The 21,715-nt window shown below is 38.3% G+C and overlaps 1 protein-coding gene across 1 annotated transcript in view; it reads left to right on the forward strand.

The window, feature by feature from the left end:
• sdk1a (sidekick cell adhesion molecule 1a) overlaps window positions 1–21,715 on the forward strand; it is a 369,950-nt gene that overhangs the window by 337,369 nt on the left and 10,866 nt on the right. The window contains exons 31-41 of the mRNA XM_081363124.1: window positions 332–435; window positions 1,294–1,364; window positions 2,053–2,185; window positions 6,474–6,530; window positions 6,964–7,065; window positions 14,206–14,321; window positions 15,355–15,541; window positions 16,857–16,994; window positions 19,102–19,263; window positions 19,520–19,645; window positions 21,115–21,279. Coding sequence (XP_081219250.1) covers window positions 332–435; window positions 1,294–1,364; window positions 2,053–2,185; window positions 6,474–6,530; window positions 6,964–7,065; window positions 14,206–14,321; window positions 15,355–15,541; window positions 16,857–16,994; window positions 19,102–19,263; window positions 19,520–19,645; window positions 21,115–21,279 — 1,361 coding nt within the window. The remainder of the gene's footprint in view (window positions 1–331; window positions 436–1,293; window positions 1,365–2,052; window positions 2,186–6,473; window positions 6,531–6,963; window positions 7,066–14,205; window positions 14,322–15,354; window positions 15,542–16,856; window positions 16,995–19,101; window positions 19,264–19,519; window positions 19,646–21,114; window positions 21,280–21,715) is intronic.

A 21,715-nucleotide genomic window follows, 5' to 3' on the forward strand; every position in this document is an offset into this window, starting at 1 on the left:
CTAGGCTGCATTCTCTGACATATTTTACCTGCATCCCAGTTCTTCATATCATATTTCTGGGTTCATGAATTGGCACATAAGCTGCACTCATGTCTTTATATGAGCTCTCCAATAAGAAGTGTTTTGTATCTTATTTCCGTCCTCACCTCTCTGCCTCAAGTGCTTTAAGATAAAACTCTGTAATTGCCAGCGTGTGCCCTTGGGCTTCAATGGATTGTGTCCCTGACATTTATAGATACTAGCTCATACATGCACTGCTGAGCCACATCATTTGTGATGGGAAAGGTCTTTGTCCAATATGAGAGAGCTCACGAGCTGTGCAATCCCTCAGGCTGAAACCCTACACTTCATACAAGCTGAGAATGATGGCGACTAATGACGTCGGAGACAGCAAGTACAGCCAAGAGACGGATGCAATTACCACTTTACAAGATGGTGAGTAATAATGAGCGTGTTGTATCCACTGGCTTTGGTTGATGCGCTATTGATTCAAATAAAAGTCATAGAAGAGCTACAGTCTTACTATCTGCGCCATTTACTTGGAAGCAGAAGTCTTGGAACTGATTTAATTCTGTCATTATTTACTCACCCTCATGTTATTCTAAACTTGCGTGACTTTCTTTCTTCAGTGGAACAAAAAAGGGAGATTTTTTATTATTATTTTTTGTATGTGCAGGTCCCTTATTTTCAGGCACTTACAATGAATGGGAACTGGAGTGTTTAGGCTTCAAAAAGGAGCCTATTTTTTTATCAAAATAAATCTAGCGAATTTTACAGTATTAATGTTTCTTCTTTCTAAAGACTCATCAGAAGTCATGAGAATCATTTTATTCAACGGTCAACGTTTCTCTTCAGGTTTATACATCTAAAAGTAGAAAAAGCTAAGCATGTTCTCCATATGGATGCCTTTAACGGGGTCCCTCGCAAGGGGACCATCATATTCAGGGGTCCAGGGCATCAGAAAGATTGAAAACCCCTCATCCATATGACTCAAAATTTGCTAACAGAGAAGATATTGGTGAATACCGTTTTTTCCGGTTTCTCACAGAAAGCCATCATACGACATCTGAGGACTAAAGTGGACAAGTGATATCATGAACCACTTTTATGGTGCTTTTTTTAGCTTGACACCACCAGTCCTCATTTACTTCCATTACAGTGAAAAGAACATTCTTCAAAAATCCTCCTATTATGTTCCAGAGAAGAAATAGCTAAACAGATTGTGGAAGGAGATTCTCTTATCTAAGAACGCATCTAACCGGATCTCTTCTTGTATTTTAATTTTTCATGCAGTTCCTGATGAAGCGCCCTTGATTCAAGCCGTGAAACCCTCCACAACGACATCTGTGCTGGTGCAGTGGCAGGTACGCTAATGCCAGCCCACCCCGGTCGAGTGAACTCCTGACCTCCATTAAGTTTATCTGATGGCCAGATAACAAACCGGCTCCAGCATGAGAAGAATACCAGCATGTTGCAAGCTATCGCCAGTGAAATTACAGCCCTGTTCTGTTTTAATGATCTGACTTTTGTCAACAGGTAGCCTCGCTTCGCTCTGAGCTGCCTGTCGTGCATCGCTTAGTATTCCTCGTGCAGGTTTGAATAAATTAATGACATGCGGTATTGATACCCGCACATTTACAGAGCTCGCAGAGGGCTTTGGCAAGCCCAGGATAATTAATACCCATGCGTGACAGCGATCCTGCAATCTGAAGGGATATTAATTAGTAGCTGAAACCTTTCTTCACTGACCTATGAGTCCCGGATCTTCTCACTACTGTCTGTTTTATCAGCAGAACCGTGGGCCGAGTTGATTACACTTAGCTCGGAGCTTTGTTAATTACCCACTGACTGAATGGCTCAGAAATTAAATCCTCATCTTTTATTTATCTTATTCGTTTCGCGGGAAGCGTTGCACACGGATGCGCGATGAGAGATCAGTCAGTGCTGTCTGTCAGTTACAGCCAGGAAGGCTTTTTTATCGGGTGTCCTTTAATAAGGACCATGAGAACAGCTAGTGGAATGTGACCTTTAATTTAATCTATGCCTTTGCAGAAGCCCAAGGAGGAGAGTTTGAATGGGGTTCTGGTGGGCTATCGGCTCTACTACCGTGAGCTGCAGTATGACAGCGCTCCAGAGGAGTCAAAGAGGGCCGTCAACAGCTCCTTGCTGCGCAACGAACTGACAGGTAACTAGCGGGAGGAGGCTCTCCTCTTGAACCAGAAACGTCTGCATGCAGGCGTGATTTATAGCTCGAGTGCTTCTTTGAACACTTTAACCCATGCAGTTATTGAAAAAAATATATTTGTTTCTCAAGGAATTCCTCAATGTTTTAAAAACTCACTTGTTTTGACGTGTTTACTTCTGTGCAAATATATTGTAATTTTCCCATTTACTCTCTCAGAAAGAAAGATGAGTTTTAAATTGAAACTGGGACACATTCAGTGATGGCAAATCCTCATTAATACAATGAATATGAACTTTTTCAAAGCATTAGGGTGAGCGTCCTCCTTACAGTTAGAACAATCATTTTAAATCAATTTACAGTGGATTTTGAGATGGCTATTCAATTCTAACATGGAAAAAGTTGCAATTTATTAAGAAATATTCCAGGTTTATCTTCATCAAATGCAAAGTTTGTTTGAATATTATTTTTATTGATAATCAATTATTATCATAAATATAGCTGCAAGCAGCAATTATCGGTGCCAAGCACAAATACATGTCAGACCAACTGCAACAATGAGCAATAAAGACATTTAAAGATGATTTTAGGCAAAATGGCAGAATAATCATATATACAGTAACTAAAAATATGATTGAATGGACACATACAGAGTTTTATAACGTACACCAATGCAACTGTATAGTGTTGCATTTAATATCATGATAATATATTGTAATTAATGGCAATGTCCTTGTTTTGTTCTATTATAGCGCCACAGTGGCACAGTTCCACCGCTTTTTTTATATGTTCTCAGAGTGAGCCCATACATGTGTGTGTCAAATTTGGTGAAAATATTTCATTTTGTTTTGGAGTTATAGACATTTATATGAAAATGAAATAAAAAATGACCCATGGGCGCCTTTGATTGGATTTTTTTTCCATGTTTTCAAACTTTCTACGGTGGTTTCGTCTCGATCAGTCTAACGGTTTCGAAGATATTGGCAAAGGTTTTTTAAGCGCTAATTTACAACATTGCACTAACCACAAGGCGAAACCTAGAATGTTTGGTATTGTTAGACTCAGCAAGGATTCAGGAATGTAAGGAAAAATAAGTCAACCAAATCCAAAGTTATAAGCCTGTAAATAATTTTTTTCACCTGTAGGTGGCACTGGTCAGAAACTTCTCAGACTCTTTCAGAGCATCGTGCCAATAACCCATACCAAGTTTTGTAACGATACGTTCATGCATTCATAAAATACAACATTTTAGTACAAAATTCAAAATAGCCGATATGGAAAAATTGGATATCAGTCGACTCAGCATGACGCCCTGAATCTAACAAGACCAGAGATTTTTCGTATCTCCCGACCAGTAGGTGGTGCTGTGCCGAAACGCAGTATGTAGCCTCAAGTCATGCTTGTGATGACATTTACCAAGTTTGGTCTGAATACGTTAAACCGTTGCGGAGATACAGCCTTACATCTATTTTTGGAAGCGCTACATAAAATTAGTTTGCGTGGTATTCAAGAACGGTTTGTCGGCATGGTCTGAAGATGATCTGGTTCAATTTCGTGAAAATCGGAGCAACCGTCTAGGACAAGTTAGAAAAAGTAGGTTTTAAAAAAAAAAAATCAAAATGGCGGATGGATTTTAATGACGGAAAATGACGTCATACGATGCAATCGAATCGTCTTTAGCCAAGGAATCAGTGGGAAAAGTGGGAATTTTGTTTCTAGCCCTTATGGTTCAAAAGTTATTAGCATAAACAAGAGTGAAACTTTGGACAGTTTGTGGCGCTAGAGGGATTGAGTTAGAGACTCCAAATTTGATATAGTGACTGCTCAGACTGCCCTCTATCAGTGTGACAAATTTATAATTTTATAATTCATAACTTTCCCGCAAGCGGTTTTAAGGGTTGCCATAGGCTTCCATCCAGAAGAAGAAGAAGAAACGGAAGAAGAAGAAGAATAAGAACACCAACGATTTCAGTAGGTGCCTACGCACTTTCAGTGCTTGGCCCCTAATAATAATAATAGCAATATAATATCCCTGTTAACTAAGAAAAGCTGGATCCAAAATGACATCATTTTTGGTGGGAAACCCAATGGCACAAACATAAGCAAATATTAGTTATATTAGTTGTTTTGTCTTACTTTACAATATTCCATGTTTGATGAGCTGAAAAATATGGTTAATATAAGTCAAACTTAACTTGGCTAAATGTAATGTAAAGTTTACAGTATCTAAGCTAGTTTTCAATCCCTCACTGAGCTTTTTTTCTGTCCATTTTGGCAAGTGTTTGACATGTGCTTTTGTGCAAAAATATATATTGTATTTCCCAGCTACACTCTTGGAAATGAAGTCGAGTTTTGAAATGAAACTGGGACTCAACCTGTGATGGCAAATTTCGAAATCCACATTAAAGGCACACTATGCAGTTTCCATTTTTCCCCTAGAGTCGCTGTGGAGTACTTGTATTTAACGTTACTGTCGTAAATACCACTCACGCAGAGCCGTCTCTGCACTCTTACGACTGTGCTTTCTTCGTTTTCTTCGTCTCCCCCCCCCCCCCTGCTATCGGGATGATTCGCCCTACTACGAGTTTGTTTACCATCGAAATGATTTCGAAGCTGTTATATTAAGGTACAAATCTTGCATATTGCGCAAATTTGAACGTTATCAAAGCGTTAGGGCACTTTTTCTCCCTGCAGTTAGAGAATATATTTCCGCCGGATGGCTGAGCGTAGGTGAACTCATTACGCGCTCAGGCTGCGTGAGGTGCGGAATCATGAGTTTGAGCTCAAGTGTTCGACACCATGCGCACCATCGGGCTCTTTTTCCACAGCCCGGATCCGGCTGCTAAATCTCCTTTGACAAATTGGACTCAGCAGTGTTGACAGCATTTAAATGCGCAAGCCCGGAGCAGCCAAGCACGAAAGCATATTTAATTCCTTTCCCTATTTTCTGCACTGGTCAGGGCAGGAATGCAATATCTCTCTTCTGCTCTCCACTCATCTTACATGTTAAAATCTGAGGTCTGTTAAGTGTTGAATGCACCTCCCTGCTGAAATCACCCTAAATGCCAAGAGGAAATTACCGGAGCTATGCTCTGTTTGTTCAGGCTTAACAGCTTACATTGAAAAGTTAGCAGGTACTCCAGAAGCTAACAAGGTCTTTGTCACTTTCTGAGGCAGTCTGTTACTTACAGTATATATGCCTGTGATTGTTGTTCATAGTGTGTTGTTGGACAGATAAAAAGATGTAGTCATACCTCTTGTGCATTTCCCCTTCATGTCTTAATATATTGAATAAAATATTCAAATGACATTTTTACAGATTAATATAATAGTCTTTTTTTATTTTAGTATCAAATATTAAGGTGACATTTAAATTAATTTAAACAATATTAAATCCATTTACACTGGATGTTTTTATGCAATTCTAACATAAAAAAGTGGTCATTTGTTAAAAACAATTCAAATTTCATTAAAAACAAAACATGTTTAAATATTTTGATTGATAATCGTAATCATAATTATATCCCCTTTTAACTAAGACAAGCTGGATCCATAATGACTTAATTCTTTGTGGAAAAACCACTAAATATTAGCAATGGTTTTTGATGATTATTATTATGTGACGTTCAGATGTTTTTGTCTTACATTACAATATTCCATTTTTGATAAAATGATAGAAATCTGTATGATAATTTCAAAATATGATTAAAATTTATCAAACTTAACTGGGTTCAATTTAATTTAGTTTACTTTTAATCCCTCACTGAGCTCTTTATTTCTGTCCATTTAGATATTTTGTAAGTAAAGTTGAAGTGTCTGAGCTTGTCCATAAGATACTTCTGAAAGTCTGATATGCCCTCTTGTAGAAACCCTTTTTTAAACTACACAGACATATTCATTTCAGTTACAGAGCTCAAAAGGAACAGTATAAAAGGATTGACTAGTGGTGCGGACATTCCGATTTTTCTTTAATTTTCCTCAAGTGATGCTGGTTCAGTATATGTTTTAGAAATCTTATTAGGTCCCTAATGCACCCCAGCTTGTGATATAGAACTGTATATTGACTGTTGAATCATTAATCACTGACTCGCTTCGGTTTCTCGCGGGGTTTGATCTGAGCGCGTACAAAAGTGAGATGAGCATTGTGGAATTTCATCAATCTCTTGGAGAATTGTGTGATGAGGAACTTTGAAAAGCAAAGATTTACTGCCATGATGAAATATCCCTTTAATTTGTGCTTTTCCATCTCCAGTAATGTATTCCTCATCAGTTGCTCTTTCTCCCTCCACAGCCAAAAGCACTGTGAAGACTGTCAGCAATCCTTCATTAACCGAATTCGAGCTAACGCGTAAGTTTCATTTAGCCATCTTTCTCATTTATGTCAGTCTGCCTTTGAAGTCCGAAATAATCAAACTCCCTTTGGCAAAGTGTGTAATCCCAAATACTCTTCCTGTTCATAGAACATGTTTTTTTCCGCTAATCCATCTACTCTGACCAGGAACATTCTGGCCCTGAGATATTCTCAAAAGTGAATCTCATTGCACATTGCCTGAGACCCGAGAAATGCATGTGCTCTCAGTTCTCCTGTGTAAGAGTTTGATGCCATTGCTTTCCATGATCACATCCAAACTATTCCGCATCCACACTGTATGGAACATCTGAGAGATGCTTTTGTTTCTACTCAGAAGAATTCTCATTCTTCTTTTCTGCTGCCTCAAAGCCAAGATATACCTTTCAAGTACCCTTATACCCTTCTGTTTTTAATTTTATATTTTCATCAGAGCTGCAGAAATACAGGCGCTATGAAATTGTGATGACTGCCTACAACGTCATTGGCGAAAGCCCTCCAAGTGCTCCAGTAGAGGTGTTTGTTGGAGAAGCAGGTAAGTGATTGTGTGAAAATTAGGGCACTTTCCACATGTTTTTGCAATATTATCTAAAAAACTACACAGCAATATAATTCCACATTAGCTATAAATTCATAAAGACACTTTTGATTAAAAGTGATAACATCCAGTTCCAACCTGTCCCAAACTTCATCCAGGCCCCCCTTATTGTTGAGTCCTGATGTTAAGAAGTATTGTAACACCAGACGCTACAGTTGTCGTGTCGCGCCGTGCCACAACATCTTGAGGCTGACTTCACTGGACGTGATAAATCGAACGTCCTAAATCCTTTTGTCCTATGTGTCAGAAGTAGCGTGAGCGCTTTAAGTACATCCGAAATAGAATGGCCATCAGTTTACTGTCAGGGTTTTGTCGTGCATAGTGTAGACAGCATCACTGATTATAATGGGTTTTATTGTCTTTTGTCTAGTTGTGTCGCGTCACTCACGCCCAGTGTAGACACAGTGTAAGGTATCTTGTATTTTCTAAACTTGCACCGTTTGAGAACATAACTCAGTGGTTATGTAGAAGACTATGGGTTGTTGTTTTTTCGAATACTGAGGAGACTTTTGTCAAACCCAGACCAGTATGCTTTGCTGGCATCATCCCACCAGAGGACCATTTTAATGAGAGAGCAAATTCACAGAAAACATCTTTGCCGCTCCACCCTGACAGATGTGGTGATGACCACTGTCGATGGATGTTCCTTTTGAGATGGCTGTGCCATACGGCTCTCTAGGAGCAGGACAGCATGTGCTCTATCTCGAGTCCTTCAGGGAATAAGGCGTGACATGAGCTGACAGATATGAATTGTGTTCCCTTAGTCGAGTGGCATGAAGAGGGAACATAACGACAGAGGCTAGAGCTATGGTGAGGTTCTGTTTAATGTGACAGAAACACAAACCCACTTAAAGGCCTGGGCTTGGATCAATTTATGTGTTTAGATCAATTAGCTTTTTCAGAAGCAATCATGATTACTACTGAAATTTCATTTCAGGGACCTAAGAGAGGTTTGGAAGAAAATTGGCTTATACTCCAAGCAAACCAAACTTTTAAGTTCACAGTTTAGTTTGCTTATAAGTTGAATTGTGAACACAAAGGACTTTGTTTACCTTATTTTCACTTTTGCATGAATCTTGAGGTTCTACAAACAAAAAATATGTCTATTACAGATAACCGTACAAAGTGCTGCTTATTCTGTTTCTATGCAGATGACAGAGTGAGATATTATTATACACAATAGTGGGCTGCCTTTCTGTCATATTGTTATGCTGTCATATGCTGGGATATAAAGAAACACAAACTCTCAAAGGTCTTCCTTCAGTTTTGATCCTGAAACCAATATCTGAAATCCTTATCCTTGTTGGAACATTTTTTGGAACAGCTTATAAGTAATACTAAGTGATGTGTTTAAAAAACAAAAAAAAAAGTTTTCTGTGATGGGTAGGTTTAGGGCAGGGTTTCTCAAACTCGGTCCTGGAGGGCCACTGTCCTGCACAGTTTAGCTCCAACCCTGATCAAACACACCTAACTGTGAGTTTCTAGTGATCCTGAAGACATTGATTAGCTTGCTCAGGTGTGTTTGATCAGGGTTGGAGCTAAACTGTGCAGAACAGTGGCCCTCCAGGACCGAGTTTGAGAAACCCTGGTTTAGTGTGTGTGCGTGTGCGTGCGTGCGTGCGTGCTTGTTTTTCTATCCTAGTGGGGACTTCAACCTGAATGGGGACTTGTGTCACCATGAGGAAACAAGCTTATAAATCATACAGAATGAGTTTTTTTTTAAAATGTAAAAATGCAGAAAGTTTTGTGTGATGGGTAGGTTTAGGGGTAGGGTTAGTGCAATGGGATAAAATATACAGTTTATACAGTATAAAAACCATTACGTCTAAGGAGAGTCCTCACAAAGATAGTAAACCAGGGGTGCGTTTCCCAAAAGCATCGTTAGCCAACTATGGTCACATGTTCCATCGTTATCAACATAGTTCAACGAGTCGTGTTTCCCCGAAAACATTGTTCTAACGAACATTCGCAAACAACATCGCAACGACAGCTCTCGACCTGTGGTTAGAAGCATGGTTTCTTGTTTGCAAAAAATCCTTATCTTGAGCCAAATAAGCAAGCTGACATTCAGTACAATCTATAGTTGCAATTTATAGCAAAACATCTAGCATTAATTCAATCTCAAACAGATTCATTAAACAAAGTTATTACTCCACCACATGCGTGACATCATAAACCAATGTGGTTGAATGACCAATTTGCGACAATAGGTACATTTCATATTATAATTTGTGAATACAAAATTAAATGAAACTCAGTCACAACTCAGACTCAGTCCAAAATGAGATCTGAGAAAGCAGTAGTATGTTTGTTCACGTTTCTTTCCTGATTGTGGTTCTTTTAAGGACTTGAGGATAACACACTAAGAGGACCGTGTTCTGTGCTGGAATAACTGGGACTAGTCACAGCACTTGCATATTGTTGCCTTATTGTTGGTTTGATTGCTTCTATTTCTCTCCTCATTTGTAAGTCACTTTGGATGAAAGCATCTGCTAAATGATTAAATGTAAATGTACATGAGTTTGGAGTGCTTAGAGATATGAAAAGATGGCTGAGTAAATGTGCTCAAAGATGAGTTTGTTGTTTTGAGCTGTACTGAAGGCTGGTTTAGCTCTTTGTTCTCCCCTACCTCACAATCAGGCTCCTGCAAGCTAGATTGTTCTGCTGAATTGTAAAGTGCTTTTCAAGTTGAGCTCAAGTTGTTCTGTTACTAAAACATAATTTTTTTTCCATGTACATTTATTGACTTGAATAATATCCAGCTGCCTGGCTGAAGAGCCGAGCGCTCCGTCTAATGAGCTGCCAAAAGAGGAAGCCCGGATATGACATTCCAACTATTCCTCTGGACACTAATAATTGTTGTGCTGTTTTATTGGGTACAATACAAAAGAAAGGATGTTTATCACCTACACAGCCTGAAACAAATTTATATTCATGTGGGGCATCTTATATGATCAATGAAAGGGCCTTTAGTGGAAAAACAATCCTCCCACCACTAGCAAATAGATGCATTACATCCACATTTCTACCATACGCTTAAAGTATTGAACGCAGGCAAATTGCTACAAATGCAAACTGTCGTTTGTGCTGTTTAATTCCACTCCAAACGTGCTAACAGGCTGACACTGCACAGACAGGATGTTGTCAAGGCTCTCGCTCGCCACACAGTTTTGCATTTCACCTAATCATCGCCAAGATTATTTATGAAATTCTAAACAGCATTGCTCTAGTAGTGCCACAGTATTAATAAAAGCAGTCATGGTGAGAATTTTGGCAGGACAGAGGTGTGTGTGTGTGTGTGTGTGTGTGTGTGTGTGTGTGTGTGTGTGTGTGTGTGTGTGTGTGTGTGTGTGTGTGTGTGTGTGTGTGTGTGTGTGTGTGTGTGTGTGTGTGTGTGTGTGTGTGTGTGTGTGTGTGTGTGTGTGTGTGTGTGTGTGTGTGTGTGGGTGGGTGTGTGTGTGTGTGTGTGTGTGTGTGTGTGTGTGTGTGTGTGTGTGTGTGTGTGTGTGTGTGTGTGTGTGTGTGTGTGTGTGTGTGTGTGTGTGCGTATGTGTGTGTGTGTTGTTGTTTTTTTTTGTTTTTTTTTACCTCTTTCACCTCTTTGCAGCATTTTTGGCCTCCTCTCATAAGGGATTTAATGAAGCAGTAAATATGAATCTGTCATAAAGAATTCAAGCAGCTGGTGGAGCAGGCAGGGTTATCAACATCAGGTTATTAACAGCATCATTAGAAGGGGCCAGGCATGGAGATTACTTCCAGCAGCAGGAGTGGGGACAGCCAAACAAACAAATGAATTTTCCTCTGATTAACGTCAGGTTGACTACATACCCCGAGAGGGATCAGAGAGCGGAGAGCTTTGCCTTTAAGAGCCTTCTGACATTCGATGGACATGCTGGTGTTAAAATGCAGAAACAGCAGACAGGTCTTAAACCCTAGAGAGATGCCCACATAGAGAGCATTTAAAGGCATCATAGGGGTTCCTGATGGGAAGGTTGTTCTAAAAGGTGGGTAGCAATGCTGTTTTATAAGCTTTCTAAGGTAACATCACAAACTCAGAATACACTGCCACAAACAGTGAAAAAATGTATCCACCCTTTCAGGGGAAAAAAAGTGCATAGATTCTACCTTTAGGGGTACAACAGCTTGTACACTCAAAATTACATCTTTGTACATTATTTAACCCTAAAAGGTTCAGTACCAGTTCTTAAGTACCTTAAGGGGACATATAACTAATATGCATATTTTAGGAGTAGATAAGAAACGAAGCTGGCAAGTTGCCCCCTAAAGTGCCTCCACAAAATAAAAATATGACATTAAACAGTGTATAAATCACTCGTTTTACTAAAATGACTCTGTCCAACACCAGTTAAAGTTACAGCGGGAAGCAGCGTTTCTCTCTTGCCTGATGAGCCCATTGAGATTTAACAGACACCCTAAAATGTGCCGTGGGTTTGGTGAAGGGTAATTGAGAATGAAAGGGGAAAAGTCACATGAGAGCAGGAAGTGCCTCCATCGCGCCATTATTGTGCTTTTTATGCTATAAATCCTGACTCTTTTTCGTACACAAATCGATCTGAATGAATAATGATGTTAATGGGAAGACTAATTGAAAAGTAAGTAATTCAAACTTCAAATTTGAAAATGAAAACATGATCTTTGAGGGTTTTTTAGTGAGCAACCAGCTTGGCAAAGTTAAAGGTACATCTCCGTGTCGATGACTATCATGATGACACCTTCAGTTTTTACCAAGCTTTGATGACTGATAATCTGATAATATGTTTACTATTAAAAAGACCAGCTGAACATCAGTTGACAAATAAATAAAAAGCTCTCTTTGGCTTTTTTGCTGGAGATTGATGATTTCACCCACTGCACAAATCCCCTGGAACCAGCCAGCAAACCAGCTTAGGCTGGTTTAAGATTTTCTTTTTCAGCAGGGCACTGAAAGTATCAACAGAATAGTTTGATTGACTTAAAAATGTACTATGTTACCCAATATTTGTGTGCTATGCATTTTTATACTTTATACTTTTATATTATTAAGTATTGAGTTGTTAGCTTAGCAACATGCTAATGTCAAACCCTATCGGAAGGAGTTGTTAAATCTCCAGTGCACTTCATGTGAGAGGTGTTTTTTGTGTGGCATATTGAGCTGTTCCTATAGAGTGCAACTGTCAGGTTCCAGAAGTAGTGTAAAAACTCTATTCAATTTCTCCACAGGGAAATAGATTTTGAACGATAACTAGTAAACCTTTAAAGACAGCCTTACTGAGAGCTACGAGGTTGTTAATCAATAGTGTTTGTTTCTGTTGAAGCTGTTTGCCAGCATTATTTCAACTTAGTTTTAAAATAATCATGTTTAACAGCAGAATTCATGTCGAAAAACTATTTTACCCATGTTGCTGTATAGAAAAGAGTCGAAACAAGCCAAATGTGGCAAGAGATCACTTTAGCTCCGCCTACTCCCATGAATTGCCAGTCTCTTCACTCTGAAAATAATATTTGAATCTATATATATGCATATTTTGCAATAAACCTAAAATATATTGTTTATATATATACTGTATATAATAAACATTTTTTTTAAATGAGTAGTGTTCTATTTCTCCATCGTTTTTAATCTGATTATGCTGTTCGCAATGCTTTATGGGATTGTAGTTTTTCTATCACTAAAGCCGTGAAGTACATTCTTGTAACTTTGTATTTTCATCTGATTTTCAAATACTTTTTTGCTAGAATCAAAGTTTGTGATGTTATGATTCTCCTCATAGCTGGTTGGCTTGATTTATGGCTTATAACACTTTAACAAAGACTTTTTTTAAATCCCTTTGGGAAAAATGAATGGAAAAAAAATACTTCCTGAACCAGCGCCTCTGAAAAACTGTTGCACTCCATATAGAGTGTTCCAAATCACTCAAAATCTTCTGTTTTAGTTGTTTTAGTTAGGATGCTGCTTTGTAGACAGCAAGACAGCTCACTTAGATGCTGGAACAGAGCTTTTCTGTGCTTTATTATAACAGCTCATTCAGTCAAGTCTCTTGCACCCCACTGTCCACAGCTGTAACTCATTCCCGCTCATAAATGATTCAGCCTGCTTTACTACACGTAAACTCAACTTTCAAGCCCCTAATATAGTCAAGCTGTCATGCTCTCGGAGTTAGATCTGCTTTCAGGTTTGGTCTTATTAAATTTGCTTTTTTTTATTATTGCTGTCTGGGGTAGCTGCATCTGTTGCTGTGATTTATGATGGATAGGGCTTATGTATTCCTAGCCTCTTTAATGAATGACATTTAACAGAGACACAACAGAGGGCGGCAGCCACGCTGGAGTCAGTGTTCATCTGATATCACTTTTCCCACTGGTACTGGTTCTCATTCAGTAACTGATGCCAGCCGGGTTTCCACTTTGCGTTTACACTGACTTAAAAGGGTTCATCAATTACTCATCCTCATGTCATTCCAAATCCATAAGACTTTCATTTTTCTTCAGAACACAAATGAAGTTATTTTCAGAGAAATCTGAGAGATTTATGTCCCTCCATTGAACGTCTATTCACCCACAATATGATCAGCTTTTATTCATATATAAACATTGATCAGCGAACGTACATAGAGCACTCAAATGTAGTAAACAGAAACTGAAGATGAACGAAAGTCTTGCGGGTTTGAACAGCGTGAGAGAGTTATTTAGTTATTACAAAATATTCTTTCTAGTTTTGTTTTGGACCAGAGTTAAAACAGTGAAATGAAAATTCTCTCATCATATGTTCAACCTCATGTAATTTGCATGGCTTTCTTTTTTCTGTGGATCACAAAAGAAGATATTTAGTTTAAAAAAAGGTTGGTTACCAAACAGTTTTGGTTCCCAAAACACTGAGACATTCCTCAAAATATCTTCTTTTGTGTTCCTCATAAGTAAGAAAATCACACAGGTTCAGCACAAGTGGAAACATGGGGAATGGATTGGGCACCAAAGCAGCATGAGCGCATTTTTTTTGCAGGGCACAATGTCTTTGTAGTGGTTAGCTGGAGGAATTGAGTGTGATGTATTTACAGTATCTCCTGTGCTCTTTCGTAGCCCCCTCTGTGGCCCCTCAGAACATCCAGATCAACACTTTGTCATCCACACAGCTGGAGGTTCAGTGGGAGCCGCCCCCTGCCGAGACCCAAAATGGCATCATTCAGGGATATAAGGTGACACCCCCAAACCACCCACCTCGTCCAATCTCTCTCATACTCTTATTATCTGTCCTCTTTTTCTCCTCCCCTCGAACTGTACTGTCATTTCAAGCTCTCTGGGGTGGAAGAATAGCTACAGTCTGTTTCTTTTGTCTTCGTTTTCTTTTCTTGTATTCTCCACAGATTTACTGTATTAGATTATGGCGTTAGACAGTAAGTTTTGCAGAAGCCATGAATTAATGATCATGGGTGAGGGTTTAGTGAATATCTGCTGAAATATACATGGAGTTGATTCAGTATATAAAAATGTCCTGGCAGTAATATGGAATATTCATGTTAATCCAGAAATCCTTGTTGTTTTCATTGAATATTCAGTTCCGCATGATCAGTGAAGAAACTATAAACCCACTGCTCATTTCACCTCTTCAATAAAGAGTTTGCCATTTTTTTCAATATAACTATACTGGATGACATAAATTAGATTTTTAAACATGGGTTTGGTACTGAATGTCAATATAGCATTTCTGAATATCTATATTGGTACTCAGTGCCAAAATGTACAATATAGTCAAATATATGACCAAAAAAGCTTCCCAGGGATCCCAGACAGATGGAACAAAAGATTTTAATTAATAATAGAAAAATGTTCTACACATTGGTTTTATTATCTATCTATCTATCTATCTATCTATCTATCTATCTATCTATCTGTCTATCTGTCTATCTGTCTATCTGTCTGTCTGTCTATCTGTCTGTCTGTCTGTCTGTCTGTCTGTCTGTCTGTCTATCTGTCTGTCTGTCTGTCTGTCTGTCTGTCTGTCTATCTGTCTATCTGTCTGTCTGTCTGTCTGTCTGTCTGTGGTCCCTGTGTTGGCTAAGAATCTGAATCGGAAACCATAGGTCTCTAAAAGTTGAGTAAGTTAAGTACTATTTAGGGCCACTATATATTGTCAATGCAGTCATGGCTGAAAGGGTTGCAGGATGCTGTGCTTTGTGCCAGACAAAGTTTAATTCTATACACTCCACCTATGTCTTTCATTGCTTGTAGATTCTTTACTGGGAGAATGACAGTCAGAATGAAACGGAGAAAGTTAAGATTCTCTTCAGGCCTGAAACCAACATGAGACTGAAGAACCTGACCAGCTACACGTACTATATGGTCAAGCTGTCTGCCTTCAATGCTGCGGGAGACGGCCCGTTCAGTGAGCCCAGGAGGGGGCGCACTCTTCAGGCAGGTGAGTGTCTGCATAAATCCTAATCGCCATTAAACTCCCATTCAGAACTGACCACAGAGCCCCCCTCTGACCTGAGCACCAACCGTTACACCCTTAAAGGCTAACCTATAAATCTGACCGCAGACAGCGCGCCAAGGGCAATATGTCCACTTCCATATTGTGTTCTTCTCCGTGCATGAAAACCAGGTCGACACCTGATGGAGCATGTGGCATTATATCACCGTTGCATCATTCACATTAGCAATTCATGTGTTCTGCATTAAATCATTCACTCTATAAATGTTGTCGGAATGAATTACGCACAAGCGGGGAATGATTTGACCTCAGGCTCCACCTCACTGAAATGACAGGGAGGGGCTCGTTACCCACGAGTCACTTAAAAAAAAAAAAAAAAAAAACAATTTTAAAATTATTCAAATGGTCTTGATGTGACCTCATTTGTTCAAACAGAGGAAATTCACCACCTCTGCCTCACTTTGACATTTCCTAAAGCAACAAGCTGCATTTGTGCAAGAGTACGGAACTGCGTAGCTAGCATTGTAAAATCTTTGAGAGAGTGGGATATACTCATTTTTATCTATTTAAAATGATGTATTACAAATATTACAACTGACTCTAAAATCTAATTAGATGAGCCACATTTAAAAGGTGTTGCAAAATAGCCAATGTACTCACACCTGTGACTGCATACTGAATTATTTAAACACTCTACAGTTGAACTAAAAACAGAATTAAACACTTTACATTTATTAATACTGAAATTAATATTATTAAGCAATTTATTGAACATTTACCAAACATATTTAGAGCTTTTTTATGCAAGTTTATTTGCTGCAAAATGGTGCCAAAAGTTAATTGACAACTTTGAATTTAATTATTGATAGAATTTTTTACATCAATAATTAAATACAAAGTAGTCCAAAAAGCGCAATAAACTTTTTGAGTAGGATGACTCATTTGATGAATGAAATTAATTACTGTGATGAGTTAAATATACGAAAACATGTTTTAAGTTATAAAACAACTATCTTAGAGTCTTTTATCAAATTGCTGTTTTATACAAGCAATTAGCCTTTCTAAAGATTTCAGGAAAAAGTTTGTATTTTGTAATATGATTTATAATTATAGTGATATGAAACTGTAATGTGCTCAAGATTCTCACGTGGATACATTGTGCATAAGAACACTGCTTAATCATGGCAAAATCACTGTATTGTATGTACAGCCTCAAGTGGCTTATTGCTTTAATCTAGTGTATCTGACAGGAGTGAAAGTCTGTATTTGTTGCATTCATCAAACTGTACCGTTCTCGCAGCCCCCAGCGCTCCCAGCTTCATCAGTTTCTCTGAGGTGACCAGCAGCACTCTGAACGTGTCCTGGGGTTTCCCACTGTCCCCCAACGGTGTGGTGGAAGGCTACAGAGTGGTATATGAGCCCACCGCCCCTATTCAAGGTCAGTCTGTAGTAGAGCTGCACAATTAATCGTTAACAGATTGCAATCTCGATTTAAACACCCACGCTATCTTATTCCTAAATGACAATGATTCAGTAATGTCTATTAAGCTTTTGACAAGTACAATCACAGCGGAGCATTCTGCTTTGCTGCTGACCTAGAGAGAGCAGTTCTCATGTATAGGGATGAATCAGCTTCACAAACAGTCTTTTCAACCACGCACTATTATTATTTCTGTTACATAATTCAAATTATTGCAGAAGTACTAGGATAAAAGTTGATAGTTCGAATATAAACACTGATGCCTATGGAACCGATTAAAATACAGTAAATCACCTATTGAAAATACCTTGATGCTTCAAATAAAGATTGTATTAATTACATCTTTACAGCAGTAGGTGGCGACAAATGACTGATAAAAAATGTATTTCTCATGGAATCATTCAAGAGATTTGTTCAAAAACGTCTTTTTGAGTGAGTCATTGAATAATTAATTCAAACCGATTTAAAAAAAAAGAATTAATTAAAATTAATTAAATATTTTTTTAACATTTTGTCAGAACCTCTTGTAAATGACTTATTTTGTTTAGTTGCCAGAATTAGTTCAGAATCGTGGGAGAATCGTGATCTTACAGTAAACCAAAATCGTGATTCTCAATTTATCCAGAATTGTGTAGCTCTAATCTATAACATGTTTTCACTGTATCAGAGTCTGTTTTCATAATGTTCTTGTTCTAACGGTGGCTTTTTTTAACATCGCTAGAAGTGTTTTAATGTGTGATGAAGATGTGATGATTTGTTTACATAAACTCATTTTCTTTTATTGTTTCCATGGCTCTGTGTTAAATTCTCAGTGAAAAATGGATGGCTTTAAGAATATTTCTTAAAGGCACAATATGTAACTTTTTTGCTTAAAAAATAGCAAAAATCACTATATCTATGTTATGTATTTTTTTTAGTTGTGTACTTACATTATCCCGACTGTTTGCAACAACTTTCAAACCAGGAGAAATTTGTAATTTAATTCGAAGACACGTCCCGTTTCTTTATTTCCGTTTTGTCGCCGCCAATGGCGTCATATCCGCGTTGTCCCTGGTTTCCGCTCGTGCTGCCATAGCAACCAGAGCCGTCTGATAGTAACCAAAGCGACAGACGTGGACAAATGTGTAGTTTGCAATGTCTATTTGCACGCTGTTGTTGTTTCGTTCAAACATTATGGACCATGGCAAGCAGACTTTAGATAAAAAAGGAGAACTAAAACGAGAATCAATGTCAGCGCGGTGTTTTCGAGATGCCGAGAGCTCCCATAGACAGTATATAAACGAGAGCTCCACATCCGAGACTTTGACCGCTTCTACATGTACTTTATTAAACAGGTGAGCACATTTACATAAAACTAATCAATGTTATATAGTTCAACAATGATAAAATGTTAGAATATGATCTGTATGTTATTCTAATGTTGATCTAGCTTACTGCTAGTCTCATACAGACAAACTAACACATACTTTTCAACACATTCAAATGCAGTTTATTGTGCTAATGTAATGTTAGACCAAGTGAAACAGCGCTGCGTTACCTCACAAGTTTAATTTGTCTAATAAACTGGCCTGTGGGTAGTAATTCTGCTTTGCGTGTAGTTCGGTAGAATGAAATGTCCATACTCCTTTATATCCGCGGGACTCGCGTCGCGTGTGGAGCTGATAGCTGTCTCTTAGCAATCCCGAACTGCTTCATATCACAGTCATGATAAAAGCATCGATGTATTCAGTCATCCATAAACATTATTAGATCGGCCGGCTTGACATTGATGACAAGATCCATAATTCTTAGCAAATGTTGCGTCATCAATCTACGCCTTTGTTATTGTAAATAGGTTAGCGACCCCTAGTGGCGAAAAATTCCATACTGTCCGTTTAATGCCAATGTTTATAGTTCATAGTACAGAACTAGAGTAATTAATTTTGAGATTAACTCACTGTTCTTAGGTAGGAAGATACTGTAGCATTGTGTAATGTTTGTTTGTATAAATTATTCTTGTGCGGTAGGGTGTAATCATGCAAACTTTGTGTGTGTGTGTGTGTGTGTGTGTGTATGTGCGCATTAGGTGTGACTAAAGTAGTAACGGTGGATATCCGTGGCAGCTGGCAGCGCTGGCTGAAGGTGCGTGACCTGACCAAGGGCATGACCTATTGCTTCCGCGTGCAGGCCAAGACTATCGCCTACGGGCCTGAGGCAGAGGCCAACATCACAGCAGGTCCTGTCAAAGGTGAGCTACACAACCACAACCAATAAAACACACACCAACAAACAGATCAGCAAAACTCCCAGGGTCGCTGAGCACAGCTTACATTCCCCACTCCTCAAGCGAGAGGTGTCAGAAATCCAGGCTGTGAAAAAACACCTGCGTGGATCAATATCTCACAGTGGTGTAGGCGTTTGCTTTAGCTTTATTCCTGTACTCACAAGGGTCGGATTGCTCGCCTGTTCTTCTCAGTTCACTGCACGCTCTCCTCTCTGTCTAGGATCTCCTGGATCACCTGTAGAAATGTCAATCACAAAGACAGGATCCATGCTCAGCATCCAATGGACACCAGGGGAAACAGGAGCAGGACATGTGACCGGCTATGTGATTGAAGCGCGGCCCTCAGGTACAGCACTCAAAACTTTACTTTTTTTGAGTGAGAAAAGTGTTGACCACATATCAGTACTACCAAGTTAATGGACCAAGTGTCTGTTACTTGGTTACAGTTACTTGGCAACAGTTAAGTTTTATTACTTTATAACTTGGCAGGGAAAAAATCGTATTATTACTATTAATAATACAATCACAGCACACTGGGCCAGCTATTTGAATATTTGAATACATTGAACATCCGCTATACATATTTCCGTTTTAAATATATATATTGAAAACTTAAATTTAAAGTAGCAATCAAACTTTTAATGAAAATCTGTGCTGCCAAAGTCCTTTGCGCTTTTTCAACCATCATGACTTTTATTACTGATGAAGAAAATCATGTTGAATGCTCTGAAATTAATTTAGTGTTACTAATTAAAAGTGAAATGAATCACTGTTTGGTATTGTTAACTAAAACTGTTCAAAATGTTAACGGGAATTAGAAACTGAAATAAGTTGAAGTGCTAAACTGAAATAAAAATAATTAAAGCTAAATATAACTGTTTTTTTTATTAATAAAAATGTCAAAGGACAACAAAATTACTAAAACTTTGAAGTTAAAGTGAAAACTAAAAAGCTCCTTCGAAATATTAATAAAATTGAAGTGATATATAAATAATATTATTTTATAAATTATTTAGTGTTTTTAATACTATTGCTTTTACTTTATATGTTAATATTTGTATAATATACTGTATATAGTAATTATTTTTAAAGAGCATCTTTAGATTTAATCGTGAATAAATGCTTCTTTATTACAGTCAAGGTTCAACTTTTTGCCACACCTGTAAGTCTGATAATTTACCAACCATTTCTTACCAGAAACCTGTATTTTGCTTCTTCTTTTTTTAATATTGTTGTTACTATGACAAATTATTTATTTCTTCCTTGCATATTTGAATAATGCAAGTCATTGCATAATTTGCAGTATCATTTACAAGAAGATCCTATAAACTGCACTTGTCGCACTGACTCGCACATCGCAATTTTGTTCCATTTTGTGCATTAGAGAAAAAAACCTGAAGCTCTGAAATTTTGTTTTCACTGAGGTAAAAATAGCTTGAATACATAGCTTTTTTTAATAATTTTTTACAAGTTTTTCATATTTCCAGTTCAAACCATGTAATGTTGCAGTTCCTTTTAAAGTTAGCAGCCAAAACGAATTTCTACTCACATTTGGCGCTTGGCGAGTGTTCGTTTAGGAGCCTGATTGCTGGTCTGAAATCATCTACTGAACATTTATTTGTCATTGTTGCTGGGATACATTGATATAACTGCCCTTTCCATATCAGCATGGTTATTCACATTGAACAACATTGCTTGTCGGGCAATGAAACAGCTGTTAGCTGCTCTTGATGTCAGCATCTGCTAAGTATAATGAACTTAGTGCTTCCAAGTGCATGATGACATTTTCACTGGAAGTGACCTTGCTCTCCGCAGATGAGGGTGTGTGGGATACGTTTGTGCGGCACCTGCCTCCCACCAGCACCTCTCACTCTGTGAGTCTGGACCGCCTGCGGCAGGGCATCAGCTACCAGTTCAGAGTGCTGGCCATCAATGAGTTCGGCTACGGTGAGCCGAGTGCGCCCTCTGCTGCCATGTCAGGTAATAATGTCAGGCCTCCTTTGCTGTGATGAGTCATCAAAAGAGATTTTGACAGGGTGTTGCATCAGTTACTGTTGATATTATTTAGCTCTTATGTGATTTTTACACCCACATGAACTCTACTCACCATGTACTCCCAGAAAAGCTGCTTTTTCTTGGCTCACAGGGCTTAATGTAGTTATCAGACATGTTTCATTTCAACCTCCAACTAAAAATTCTGTTGGAGAAAAACACAAAAATGAGATAAATGTAGAAACATAGTAAGAGTATCAGGCTTTAAAATGAATATGAGAAGCATAGCTCTGATGAGAAATGACTGAGTTCATATTGAGTTCTCTTATTTGATTGCACACTTTATCTTAACACAGTTTAAAACATCTTGGAGATCTTATCTGGTATTACAGGAGAACAATTTGGAAAGCACGAGACTTCTCCA

This window comes from Scardinius erythrophthalmus (assembly GCF_964197995.2).
Source record: "Scardinius erythrophthalmus genome assembly, chromosome: 1".
Classification (NCBI taxonomy): Eukaryota; Metazoa; Chordata; class Actinopteri; order Cypriniformes; family Leuciscidae; genus Scardinius; species Scardinius erythrophthalmus.